Source organism: Osmerus eperlanus, chromosome 5, assembly GCF_963692335.1.
Source record: "Osmerus eperlanus chromosome 5, fOsmEpe2.1, whole genome shotgun sequence".
NCBI lineage: Eukaryota > Metazoa > Chordata > Actinopteri > Osmeriformes > Osmeridae > Osmerus > Osmerus eperlanus.
In genome coordinates, this window is record NC_085022.1 from 13381124 (window position 1) to 13395389 (window position 14266).

At 51.4% G+C, this 14266-nt stretch overlaps 1 protein-coding gene across 4 annotated transcripts in view; it reads left to right on the forward strand.

Moving 5' to 3' along the window:
* Nucleotides 1-2263: 2263 nt before the first annotated feature.
* pclob (piccolo presynaptic cytomatrix protein b) overlaps nucleotides 2264-14266 on the forward strand; it is a 28651-nt gene continuing 16648 nt past the window's right edge. For all 4 annotated transcript variants that reach the window (XM_062461731.1, XM_062461735.1, XM_062461732.1 and 1 more), the window contains exons 1-5: nucleotides 2264-8884; nucleotides 9243-10837; nucleotides 11001-11266; nucleotides 11634-12507; nucleotides 12635-13688. In XM_062461731.1, the coding sequence (XP_062317715.1) occupies nucleotides 2272-8884; nucleotides 9243-10837; nucleotides 11001-11266; nucleotides 11634-12507; nucleotides 12635-13688 (10402 nt within the window). In that variant the 5' untranslated portion in view covers nucleotides 2264-2271. The remainder of the gene's footprint in view (nucleotides 8885-9242; nucleotides 10838-11000; nucleotides 11267-11633; nucleotides 12508-12634; nucleotides 13689-14266) is intronic.

Here is a 14266-nt window from a genome sequence, read left to right on the forward strand (position 1 = left end):
AACAGACACAAGACACTATCACAGCTGGTTTGGAAGCAAAGGCTTAAGCCTGGACATGACAGAGGGAAGGTTACATCACTGGCTAAAGCTCTAGTCAGCACATGTGCCCATGAAATATTATTTATTTACGTCACAGGGTTCTAAACCAGTACTAATCTCCAAGAGAGAGAGAAAGAAAGAGAGAGGGGAAGTGTGTGTGTGTCTGTGTGTCAAAGTACACATATGGGAATTAGTTCACATGATTGAACTCATATCTTAACATGCACATTTATGTTTCTTGATTTGTTATGTATCCGAGCTATGGACACACTAGTAAGAGCATGTGCGCTCCTACTTGTTTACCGACATCATTTTGAACATAGGTTTTACCTGTATATATGCTGTATACGTACCTAGTACCTAAACTGTGTGTAGCTACATAACTCTCTATCCCACTCACTGTAATAGAAACTGAGAGGCATTTAATAAACAAGATACGTTTGGGACTGTCTCTGCCTCTGCCCTGTGCATCTTAGCTCCTCTCCATGGCTTAAGCTCTGGCTCTGCAGAGGTAGGCGCAATGCTGTGTTTCTGACGGCTCTGCTGAGAGGCTAGTGGCAGTCTGTGCTATCTATTGACAGAGGAAGGCTTTCCACAAAATGGTCCGATATTAAACGTGGTTGAAAGATCACACTGATTTGAATGCTTTAGTTTCAGCAGCAAAATGTTGGCCTTTAAGATGTGATTTGTTCTTTTGCAAGGTAAGCTTTTTTTAAATGTGCTGCCTAAACAATATAATCAGCTGTGTTCTGATTGTGTCTTGCTTTTTCTACTCCAGGAGTCCATGAAATAAGATTTTGTGATTGTTTATTTCTAGAGTAACCCGTTCTGTAATGCTTGTTGACTAATTTGGATTACTGTATGGCTGGGTCGGTAATGTGTTTGCTCACAATAGTTGTATTTCATACCTGCATTGCTTTAACTGATTAATTGATTAACTGATATATCCCTTTTTTTATTCAGTTTCATAGTCAAACATATATTCTAAAGCTCTATTGTGACTTAGTCCTGAATCATCCGCATATAACCTCAATAATTGGTTATTCTAAATAGTGTATATGGTAGCACAATTGTTTTCTTGGCATCCAGTCAAGTTCTAACCACGTGTGTTGTGTAACCTCTGTGTTCACAGAAGGAATGGCTGTGCCTGAACTGTCAGACTCAGAGGGCTTTGTCTGGACAGCTGGGAGACATGGGAAAGATGTCTGCACCTGCTCTCACCAAACCCACACCTGCACCCTCCAAGACCGAGGTCCAGCCCATACCTGCAGCCTCCAAGACCGAGGTCCAGCCCATACCTGCAGCCTCCAAAGCCGAGGTCCAGCCCATACCTGCAGCCTCAATGATAAAGGTAATGGCCACACCTGCAGCCTCCAAGGCCGATGTCCAGCCCATACCTGCAGCCTCAATGATAGAGGTAATGGCCACACCTGCAGCCTCCATGGCCGAGGTCCAGCCCATACCTGCAGCCTCAATGATAGAGGTAATGGCTACACCTGCAGCCTCCATGGCCGAGGTCCAGCCCATACCTGCAGCCTCAATGATAGAGGTAATGGCCACACCTGCAGCCTCCATGGCCGAGGTCCAGCCCATACCTGCAGCCTCCAAGGCCGAGGTCCAGCCCATACCTGCAGCATCAGTGGTAGAGGTGACGGACACACCTGCACCAGACAAGGCAGAGATGAAACCAGCTCCAGCCTCTGTGCAAAAGGACGCAGAGCCAGCTAAGATGGAGGTCCCCATGGCAGAGAAGCCTCTGGCTGAGGCAGAGGTGAAGACAGAGGCTATAAAGATGGAGCCACCTGTGAGTACCCCTGTGCTCACTCCAGCCTTAGCACCAGAACCTCTGACTCCAATCTCTACAATAGTGTCTACCCCTAAGGAAATCACTGAGGTAGAAAAAATACCTGAAGCTGAGGCTCAAACGGCAGAACCGACAATGCCACAGGTGAATAAGATCGACGAGCAGCCAGGACAAGAGGTGCCACAACCAATGACAGCAGCATACACGATGACACCAGAGACAGGCCAACCTTTGACGACAACAAAGAATGATAGCAAGGAAGTTGTTACCTTAGCTGAGAAGGTTGTGGAGGTCATTCCTGCTTCAGATCCTCAACCATTAGAGAAGGCAAGTGTCTACAGACTACTGCAAGTATTTTAAGTACAACAAATAATTGTTTCCTTAAGTAACATCTTTCTATGTTTACTATTTTTCAGCAGAAAGAAGTAATGATACAGGAGCCTACCACTGTTCCAGGCATCCTTCCAGCAGACACTGCTGTGAAGGAGGTGGTTTCCAGTCCAGTCATCCCCAGTTCAGAGCAAGAACTGACAGAGGCTGAAGATCATACTAAGGAACATGACCATCCAGAGATCCTACCCATATCACAGGGCTCCTACACCTCTGAAGAGGAACTGAAGGAGGTAAAGGGGGTTAGTGAATCTCCTGTGAAGGACAAGACCACAGACTCAATCGTGATCAAAAAAGAGGAGGTTGAGAGGAGGCGTCTGAGTTACCGACCCATGGAAGAGAGCAGTGGGAGTGAACTTACCCCCTCACCCCAGCCCCAGAGAAGGAGGCTGAAGGTAAATATGACCTCCTCCAGCAGTGAGGACCTTCAAGCCGACAGCCCCGACTCTTCCGTGGACGACGAAGAGTTCATCCGGAGGCAGATAATGGGCATGACCGGAGCCGAGGAAGAGATGTCTCTCTCAGAAGATGAGAAAGAGTTTAGAAAGGAGGATACTACCACTGAAAAGATGCTGGAGCTGGATAACATCCCTAAAACAGCCGAGCCATTGCCCGAAGAAGATAACACAGGCAGCCCAGCCAGACGGCCATCTCTTCCCAAGCCTGAAGACCCAACCACAGAGGAGAGACTAGAAACTGAGACCACCATCGTCTTTCAAAAAGCAATTCCGAGGATGAAGCAGAGACAGAGCACTGACGATGTGGATGCAGAGGTGGAGAGTATCACTGAGTCACTGGACGACAAGTCAAAAGGTGACGGTTCATCCAGCGTCCAGGTGTCTAGCTTCACTCCAGGAGCCTCCCCCACCTCTGCCTCTTCCCTGGAGGAGGACAGCGACAGCAGCCCCAGCCACAGGAGAGCCGGCGGGGAGGGAAAACTGCACCGCAAGGCCAAGCACAGGCAGGCCGGACAGGCCCTGCCCACCATCGAGGACTCCTCTGAGGAGGAGGGGATGAGGGAGGAAGAGGAGCACCTTAGGGAGCATGAGAACCATAGGGAGGGAGACCTGAAACCGGAAAAGAGGAGCTCAAAGAAGTCCAAGAGGGAGAAAGATGAACTCCGGACTCAGAGAAGAAGAGAACACCCACTGACTTCGCCCAGTAACCTTTCACCTATTGAGGATGCATCACCCACAGAGGAGCTGAGACAGGCCAAGGAGATGGAGGAGTTGCGCAGGACATCAGGCTCTGATTACTCCCCCAGCATGGAGTCAGAATCAGAGGGCTTACAGGGCAGGCTAGCTCAAATGTGCAAGCCTCCAACAACAGTAAAACAATCTCCTGATGAAGCAGCAGGCGTTGAGAAGCAGTTGAAGACTGCAGATGAAGCCTATGATGACATGATTCAGAAAACTACGACCATCACAGTAGACCCTGAGGTAGAACCTGATGTAGAACCACTGTATGGAGGCATGGCAATTGAGGACTATCTCTACGAGTCCTTAGTAGAGGAACCTGAAACTAAACCCAGTGTATCTCCGAAAGAGGAACCAAATCAAGACGCTTCAGCTGAACCTGTGAAGAGACTCCGGTCTCCAGAGGAAGTGTACGAAGAGATGATGAAGAAGAAAAAGGAGCTGATGTTGATTGAACAGGAGTTTCAACAGGCACAGTCTGCCACTATGGATACTCTTTCACCAGAATCTGCAGAGACCTTCTATGTTACCATCTCCACAGCGGAGGCAGAGAACACCCCACCAGGTTCTGATTCTAACTCTGAGGTGCCGGTGAAGAAAAAGAAACGTCCTGCCCCACCGAGGCCATCTGAGCCTCCCAAACGTCCTGAGGTGGTAATCATACCTAGCGCTCCGGATGGGGAATATGTTCCTGCTCCTAGACCAATGATTCCTCAGGATCCAGTCCTTAAGCGATCACTTTTCCCCATACCAGATCTCAAGATTACCCAATGTTCTTCTGGGGAGGAGGAGGATGACAGTCTGGTGGAGGAGTATGGCATTGGTATGTCCTCTGACATCACACCTAGTGATGAGTCCGAGACCAAAGACGAAGTGGAGACTCCTCCAGTATCAGAGCATACCCCACCATCTGAACCAGAGATAGAACCTCTCAGTGTGGTGTGTGAGGTCCCACAAGCTAAATCTACTCCAGTTCTAGCCACTGAAACAACCACTACGCCATCCCCTGTATCGCAGGGGTCTCCTCCCACCTCACCAGCAACACCTGACTCAAGCTTAGCATCCAATGCTACATCGTCGTCTTCATTCCAGGCTCAAACTCCTCTGTCTTCAGACTCAACTCCACTCTCCACTCCAACACCAGAATCTGCAAAAGAACCAGCTCTGCCTCTGGCTGATATGTCTCCACCCTCAATCACTCCAATTGCGGTTGTTTCCCAAACCTCGCCAGAGCATGTTGTTCAAGCAGCAGTTCCAGCTCCAGGTTCGACAGTTATTGTCACAATACCAGATGTGGTGTCAGATCCAATCCAGCCCCTCACTTCTCCTGTCCCAGCAGAGGTTGCAGCTCCTTCAGCCCCAGGTCCTTCTCCATCCCCATTCTCAGTGGTGGTTCAAATGCCTGACCTGGTTTCTTCCCCATCCCAGAAGTATGTCCAGGGTCCAGCTCCTGTGCAGGTGTCAGCACCAAGTCCAACACCTGTGGTCTCAGCTGCCCCCACTGTTGCTCCAGCAGCAGTATCAGTTTCAACAACTGTCTTGGTTTCTACTCCAACCTATACTCCAACTCTAGCTCCTGCTTCAGTCATAGTCCAAATGCCAGACCTAGTCTCAACCACATCTTATGCCCCACTCCCAGTATCAGCTCTGGTCACTTCACCAGCAACGGCCCAGGCCACAGTGGTGCACTCAGTCCCTGTGCAGACAGCTATTCAATCCCCATCTCCTGCAGTTGTTCCATCCCAGGTGCCCCCTTCTGCTCCAGCATCAACAACAGTCATCAAGAAAAAAGTCCCACCTCCCCCTCCACCTCGGTCTACTTCTGTCTCATTGCCCCAGACCACCACAGAACCTTCAGCCATCAGGGCTATCCAACATGTGTCCCCTACCATGACCACCACAATAGCTATGGGTACAACTTCATCCGGTCAGCCCATGAAGTCTGTTGTAGTGGATATCCAGCCCAGGATGGAGGAAAATGCCTCTGTACCACAAGTGGTGACACCAACTAGACAAGGGCATGTAGTTATCATAGTACCTAGTGTGGAAAACGTATCAGTCCTTGGCCAGTCTGCCCAAGATCTAGTGGAAGTAGCCACATCCTCGCCTGTAATTGAGGCCAGTAAGATAGCAGCTGGTGTGGTTGTCAGTGTTGCTCCGTTCCCTACTGCTCCTACAGAGCCCCCTCCACCTCCTCCTCCACTTCCCCCCGCCACCTTACCAAAGCCAGCTGTACGTCCCAAAATGTTGCCTGTATCAATCCCATCGTCATTTCCCACAGCTGTGTCGAGTGTAGTGACTATGTCACAGGCTGTCATGACTGCAAGTCCCAGCCTTTTGGCTAAGTCCCCTGGTCCTCCTCCTGTGCCGCCAAAACCTGTGTCCATCCCTGCTGGCCTGGTATTCAGCCACAGACCAGGGGAAAGTGTCAAACCTCCAGAGACTCCTAAAGCCAGTGGAATCCAGCATGTGAAGGCCCATACACTGCCCAGGACGAGAGAACCTCCAAATGCCCTGTCTCTCGGTTTGACCACAACAGTAGAGTCCAAGCTGAGTGCAACATCCCCCAAGTCACCACTGTCTCCCAGGCATACCAGATGTCTGCAGACATATGTTGTGATAACTCTGCCCTCTGAGCCAAGCACACCTACGGAAGCTATAACGGTTCAGGCACCTATCAGGAGGGGGTCCATTCCATCTACACATCAGGCAGCACCAGCTGTGAGGACCACCCCATACGAACAGCAGACTCCCACCGAGGCATTCTCTGCACAGGCGACTGTCAGGAGAGGATCTCTACCCACTGTGCGGCAACCACCACCAACAGCTGTAGTCACAACATCAACAGTTGCGCCAATGACATATTCCGAGGGAGTTGCTACTCAGGCCCCAGTAAGGATACCCTCCATACCATCATTACTTTACCAGCCAACAGTTGTGACTGAGGTAGCACCAGTTCAATCAGAGCAGAAGACACATATTCAGCTATACACTGTCCCACCCCCAATCAAGAAACCGTATGTACCACCTGTGGCCCAGCCAATAGAGTATGTAGTGTCAGAGGTGATAACCATATCACCAGAGCCAGAGATTCAGCTAGTGGCTGTAGCACTCCAGGCCACTGCAAGAAGGACCTCAATATCACCTGCTGTTCAGCAGCCACAAGCAGAATCTGAAGTCATAACAATACCACCAGAACCAGAGGATGCAGTTCAGCCACTTCTAATCCATGCTGCCCAGATGACTGTAACACCCTCAATACCTTCTGTTGGTGAGCAACCGCAGCCTGTAGCTGAGATTATTGCAATGCCATGTGAGCCAGAGATTTCTCTTGAAGCACCACTTATTCAACACAGAATAGCTTCGGAGTCCTCTGTGAGTCAACCTTCACAGGCTGCAGCCCATGTGGTGAGCCTCCCAGAAGAGCAATATGCACCCACAGAGATCATCACAACTGAGACCATTACCAGAAGACCACCAGTACCGGAAGTGACCCAGCAACCACAAATAGTAGCTGAAGTGATACCAATGCTTGTAAAGCAGGATGCATCTATTGAAGCATATAACACACAGGTCTCTAGAGAGGCTACGCCACTAGCCATGCAGCAGTCTCCTTCACTGATGGAGGTGATAGCAACACAACCAGAATTTGAAATGCCAACAGAGGTGGTGACAACAGAAGCCCTTCCAAGGGCAACCTCTATATCACCAGCAGTGTTCCATCCTCAAGTCGTGGATGAGGTGATGACATTACTACAAGACTACGAGATGCCTACGGAGGTCATAGCAACTGAGGCCACCACTGTTAGGAGAACCTCCATATCCTCTACAATGCAGCCTTCACATACAGTATCTGAAGAATGTCCCTATCCTCAAGGGTTCGAGACACCCTCCATTACAACTGAGGCCCTTACCACAACAAGGAGGGCTTCAATAACCATGCAACAGCCACTCGTCATGGCTCAGGTGATATCCATGCCATCAGAGCATGAGATGCCTATAGAAGCTTATGTAACACACATGCCCTACCAAAGAGAGTCCATTCCCCCAGGAGTGCAGCCACTATTGCCAGCTTCTGAGATGTTAACTTATTCATCAGAGTACGAAACCCCCCTGGAAGTCATTACTACCGAGGCCTACACCAGAAGAATGTCAGTGCCAGCAGTCCAGGATATTTCCCGGTCTGTACCAGTGGCACCGATAACCATTACCAAGTTCCACCAAGAGTCCATTGAGAGTCAGGAGTTCCGGGGGCCAGAGAAGGTGGTCTCCAGCATGAGCCATATGTACTCTGCTTCCATCTCTACCTCAGGACAACCCCCTGTGAGCCTACCCAGCTTGTTAACTCAGGTGGTAACCACTGAGGTTCAGAGAACCACTGTGTCTGTGGTCCATGAGATGTTCCCCCAGGTCCCTGTCGCCAACGTAGCTAGTGTTGCCGTCACCATTCAGCCAGATGTAGCTATGGTTCAACCAATGCCTAAACAGAACAGCAAGGCCATCTACCCTGGTGATGTCATTGATTTACGCACAGTTAAGGTTGGTGTGAAGATGACAGACTCTGGAATGGATCTGACAGCCCCAGAGTCCTGTCGTCAGTCCTTCTCTACTGACTCCAGTGGGCGACACGCCACAGCAGTGCAGCCTGAGATAGTCAACCTGAGTTCAGAACTCACACCTGCTACTACCCTTTCTGTTGTTACTGACAGCATCACTATAGTCACCTGCACAGCTACCATCGCCTCCTACAGCAAGGAACTAGCTGAAAAGCCTCTGGACCTACAGGGACATGTTACCTCTATGCCTCTTCCCCTCACAACTTACAAACCATTCGAGCCTCTGGCTCAGATTGTGTACAGACCAGTGAATACTCAGCCCATTGTGAGCCCATTGATAACCCCAGTTCTAGACCCAGAAACAGAGGCTCCCATCAATCTGTCCTATGGCGCCCTCACCTCCACAGCGGCCACCAGGCAGCCACTGACCCTGACCTCTGCAGCTATCGCCAATGGTGGGCCGATTCCTCTGGAGGTCACAGGAGCCATGGATCTGTCTTCATCCAGACCCCTGAAGGCCTTGGTGGTTCTGTCTGACACCAGCCCAGGGGTGGTTACCACCGTGGTGGAGGATGATGGGACTCCGGTGGACTTGACGGCTGGAAGGAGGAGTGTCTGCTGTGATGTCATCTACAAGCTGCCATTCACAGGGAGCTGCAGGACACAGCCTCCAGTCACCGCCCAGCCTGACAATCGATTTGGCTACCGAGACGACCACTATCAGTATGACAACGTTGGAGTCTACGGCATCAAAGGCCTCAATGGCATTAAGGCTTCCATGTCAGAGACGAACCTGGTCGAGACAGGAGTGTTCCCCTATGATCCGAAGAATGGATATGACTATCTCAGTGAAGCAGGCGATGGGGCAATAGACCTGACTGCAGCTAATTTATCAGCAGGTATGTACAGTCAAGGAGATAGAGCATGGGTGCATGGCTATTGTATGGTTTGGTTCTATATAATGCTGCACACTGCAATATTGTTTCAAAAGAGTTCACGTTTCATTGGCATGTTTATTTGTTTATTCATTTATGTTAATTTATGAATTTCTGTTCTGTTTGTTTTCAGATGCATGCGTGTGCCTGCGTGTTCTCCCTCAATACTTTGGCTTCGCTTCTTGCTAGATGAAATGAAGATAGATGCATGCTTACTGATTGTTTCTTTCAAATCTGAAGTGCATGAACATTACCTTTTGATATTTTGATACCTCGTCCTATTCATGGCCTAATGCCTACATTCCTGTACCTATTATGACAGGTGAAGCTCTAGACTACACCAGCAAGGCGGCTGGAGCCTTTACAGGGATGAACACTGATCTGTATCCCAATGTCCCAGCTGCTGGCTTTGGTGTAAATAGTGGTCTTAGATCCTCAGATGGTATAGTGTATTCTTCCATAGCAGCCCCTGTCCCATCGACCTACGCAATAACCACTCAGCCTGGCTCCATCTTCATCTCCACCCTGCCACATACAACCACTCTCCAGAGTCAGCTAGCCCCCCACCCCTACGGCTTCATCCCCGCCACTGACCCTGGTCAGATTATCAGTCTGGACACCGGCCTATCTAAGGAGTTCCTACCCACAGCCTTAGCTGACATCATCACAGGCTACCCAGATATGTACTCAGACACCACCTTGGAGGCCATTGCAGCCTCCCTGGAAGCCCTGACCTCCTCCCCTCTCTTCCCTGGGCTGGACGACAGTAAGATGGCCCAGTACCAGATGGAGAGGGAGTTCCTGGAACTGGAGAAGCTCAAGCAGCTCTGCCTGGCCGAGGAGCTGGAATGGGAGAGGCAGGAGATCCAGCGCTACCGAGAACAAGAGCAGATCATGGTGCAGAGGGAGCTGGAGGAGCTGCAGGCTCTGAAACAACAGCTGCTCATGCAGCAGGAGGAGGAGCATCAGGCACACCTGGTGGCCCAGCAGGAGACATACGCTCAGCAGCGGGAGCAACTAGAGCAGATCCAGCAGCTCCAACTCCAGCTACAGCGCCAGCTAGAGGAGCACTACGGAACGACAGGCACCGCCGGCAACCTGCTGGAAGCCCAGTATGCAGGGGTAGGGGATAACGGCCAGTACTGGCCTGTTAGGGATGAGTCTTCCCCCGCTACCACTGCCACCCAGCCGGAGGGAGGGAGTCCGAAAGAGGACCAGCTTCAGCTTACCAAGAAGCTCCCAGCGGGGTCGAAACAGATCATGGACAGTGGTGTACAGACTGACGATGAGGACTCCAACAAACATTACGTGGGGAGGAAGAGGAGAAACAACAAGAGGAGCGTGGATACCAGCGTGCAGACGGACGATGAGGACCAGGAGGAGTGGGATGCGCCCACGCGAGCCCGCCGCCGCTCTCGTAAGCACAGCAGCGAGGGCAAGCACAGCTCCAAAGTGACCAGCATAGCCATCCAGACAGTGGCGGAAATCTCCGTCCAGACCGATCACTCGGGCACCCTCAAACGGCCCAACGTCCAGATGGACGCCAAGGTGGAGATCGTCAAGCACATCTCCGCCCCCGAGAATTCCCAAAGAGGGGGCAGTCTGAGCTGCCAGACAGACTCATCGGACAGGAGGCACCACACTCCAATAGAGGTGGGCTACAGCACTCACCTGAAGACAGACCTCCCTAAGATACTCTATTCATCTGTGTCTCCACTGTCCAAGAGTAAATCCATAGAGTTCGGCAGGGAGGATAAGTGTGTGGGGGGTCAGAGGATGCTGACGGGTGACCCCACCAGGTATTCCTCCAGCCCCAGGATGCTGAAGCCAGGACAAAAGTCCCTGTCAGACCCCAAGTCCCTCAGCCCTACCACCGAGGACAGGATGGGAGCCTATCACTACTCAGACCCTTACTCTGTAAGTTCCTGGAGAAATGATCTTGCCTAAAATATTAAAGTCGGAAACGTTTATTTGTTGTGTAGCATTATTATACAGTAAACTGCTAGTGATATATATTTGAGATTTATTTACACTCAAGAGAGATCTAAAACATTGACATCTGAATCACAAATGTTCCAAGGGTCGAGGCTCCCCCTCCGGCTCCCAGAAGAAGGTAAAAAGGACTCTTCCGGATCCCCCTCCAGAAGAGGACTCACTGAGTGGCCGTTCAGGCTACAGCACCAACTCTGCTCGCCGCCGGTTGGCCCGTAACACCACCATGGCTCGTGCTAAGATCCTGCAGGACATCGACAAGGAGCTTGACCTGGTAGAGAGAGAGTCATCCAAGCTCAGGAAGAAACAGGCCGAACTAGATGAGGAGGAGAAAGAGATTGATGCCAAGCTGAGGTACGTTTTCTTTATTTATATGCACAACACAGATTATTACTCGCCTGAAAATTGTGTTGAAGAGTCTGAGTGCAGTGAACCCATCTACTAAATACGCTTTGTGATCATCGACATCGTCACAGTCGTGATTCCCTACAGCAATTTGCCTGCATGATTCACTTTCACCTCTCCATTCCAATAGCTGGGCAAAATGGCTTCCATGGCATCACTCAGTGAGGTCCCTCCATGCACACACATAGGAAAGGTACTATGGTGTGCAAAGACGTGTCATTGATCTCATCTACCTGACTGTTTGGTTTGACTCTAAAGGAAATGTAATAAGCAATGAACACATGTCAAAAGGAATCTAAGATTTTCATTCCTACAGGTACCTGGAGATGGGCATCAATCGGCGAAAGGAGGTTCTGCTGAAGGAGAGGGAGAAGAGAGAGAGGGCCTACCTACAAGGAGTGGCAGAGGAGAGAGATTACATGTCTGACAGCGAGGTCAGCAACATCCGGGATGCCAGGGGTAGTAGTCATGGTCTGGAGAGACCTCGGACAGCTCCGCAGTCTGAGTTCGACCAGTTCATCCCCCCACAGACAGAGGCAGACTCCCAGTATTCCACTCTGACCAGTCCCTACTCCCACTATGCCCAGTACGTCCCTCAGACTCAGTCCAGCAGCCACTACCCCCAGCAGACACTCTACCAGCAGCAGTCTCTCTACCACCAACAAGTGTCCCCCTACCAGACCCAATCGGTCTATTCTTCCGTCCCCACCCTCTCCTACCCCCAGTCCTCCCACTCCCAGGCTCAGCCCAGCAGCTACCAACAGGCTCAGCTGCTCCTCATTCAGGGGAAACAGCGTCAGAACACCCTCTCCGAACTGGAGCCCAAGATCACCCCCAACTACGAGGTCATCCGTAATCAGCCTCTGCTCATCGTGCCCTCCTCCACAGACAGCGGGTACGCGGTGGCCCATCTCGGGGGCAAGTATAGCAGCCTCGACCTGAGGCTGGGGCTGGAGGAGAGGAGCATGGCCTCCAGCCCCATGTCCAGCATCTCTGCTGAGTCTTTCTATGCTGACATTGACCACCACAATGCCAGGAACTACGTCCTGATTGAGGACATAGGGGAGCTGACCAAGGCCTCTGCAGGGTTGAGCACCTCAAGCCTGGGCTCTGGCTTCACCCTGCCTGACAAGGAGCTGAGTAAGGCCGACAGACTGCTGAGGGCAGCCGAGGCCAGGCGCACCGCTGAGGTAATAGAGCTTGCTTCCAAATCCATTATGTTAGCATGTCCTTCCTTTAATCAAGCGCTGCATTGTACCTTTTGAAAAGTGTATGACGATTATGGTGATGGTAAGCATTGTCTTTTCCTTCGACCAGGTGGCAGAGTTCCTGGGCAGTTCCTCGCGGCTCCAAGGCTATGGGAAAGGAGAGGAGGACTCGATGGAAGAGCCTTACGAGCTGAAGCTGCTGAAGCAACAGATCAAGCAGGAGTTCAGACGAGGCAACGAGGGCCTGGAGCATCTCTCAAGCCTGGGTCTGCCCCATTACATTCCAAGCGATGCCGGCTACCGACACTTCCCCAAGGCTGAGAAGTACAGCATTGGCAGACTCACCCTGGAGAAACAAGCTGCCAAGCAGCTCCCCACAGCTGTGCTCTACCAGAAACAGGTGAAGAACAAGAAGGCCTTGATGGACCCTAAGATGACCAAATGTTCACCCATCCAGGAGAGCCGAAACTTGGAGCCAGATTACAGCAGCTTCCTGGGATCGGGGGCGTCCTCGGTGACCCACCTGGCAGCCCGAGCCCGGCTGCTGCAGGATGAGATCACCTTTGGGCTGAGGAAGAATCTGACAGAACAGCAGAAATACTTAGGCTCCTCTCTGGGGGCCAACCTGTCTGGTTCTCTCAACCTGGGCCAGTCTCTGGGCCTAGGGGGCCCCACCATGAGGTCCTCTCTCCAGGACGACGGCACCTACCCAAGTGGCACCCGCTCCCGCCCCTCCTCCCGCCCCTCCTCTCGTCCTTCCTCTGTCTACGGCCTGGACCTGTCCATAAAGACAGACCTGTCCAGTTCCTCCCTCAGGCTGAAGACGGAAGGAGAAGCTCTGGATGCAGCGTTTGCATCCGGGGCGGCCCGAGCCAAACCCACCAGCCTGCCCATCAGCCAGAGCCGCGGGCGCATACCAATCGTGGCCCAGAACTCGGAGGAGGAGAGCCCTCTGAGCCCCGTGGGAGAGCCCATGGGTATGGCCAGGGCCTCCGCTGGCCCACTGCCGCCCATATCTGCCGACTCCAGGGACCAGTTTGGGTCCAGCCACTCCCTGCCTGAGGTGCAGCAGCACATGAGAGAGGAGTCGCGGACCCGAGGCTACGACCGCGACATCGCCTTCATCATGGACGACCTGCAGGGGGCGATGTCCGACAGTGAAGGTAAATGGAGCCCGAGACTGTCGCAGCACCTCGACACTCTGGACCATCTTCTTCACCTGCATGCTACTGACTGTGGTTACATCCGCACTGAACGTGTCTAACTCATCTACTCACCCGATTCTTTCGTCAGTTCTCTTGTATCGTCCGTGCGATTGGGTTTGTGTGTATTTCTCTCTCTGTCATGTTTGATCTTTGCATGCGATTCATCTTTTTTTTTGTATGTCCTCTTCACCGATACATAATCCCACGAGTTCATGTATGCGACTCCTTCGCCTGTGGTGTTTTGCGTCTGTTGTGTATTCTGTGATATTCGAGGAATGCTACAGTTCTCATATATGTTGCGGTGACTCCCTTTGACCATTATTATCACGCTAGGAAGAAGGCTCAATCAATTTAGAATAGACAAGCTAAATCAACACTATGTGTTCATGTTAAATACCTTTGAAGTGCCTTCCACATGGGAACAATGGAGTAGGATCTGCTGGGAAAAAAGAGACGTTGCTAATCCCCACGAGAAAGAAGTGAGGATGAGCCGTGAATATGTATGAGACTGTTTGCCATCTGGAAACTGTCTACAG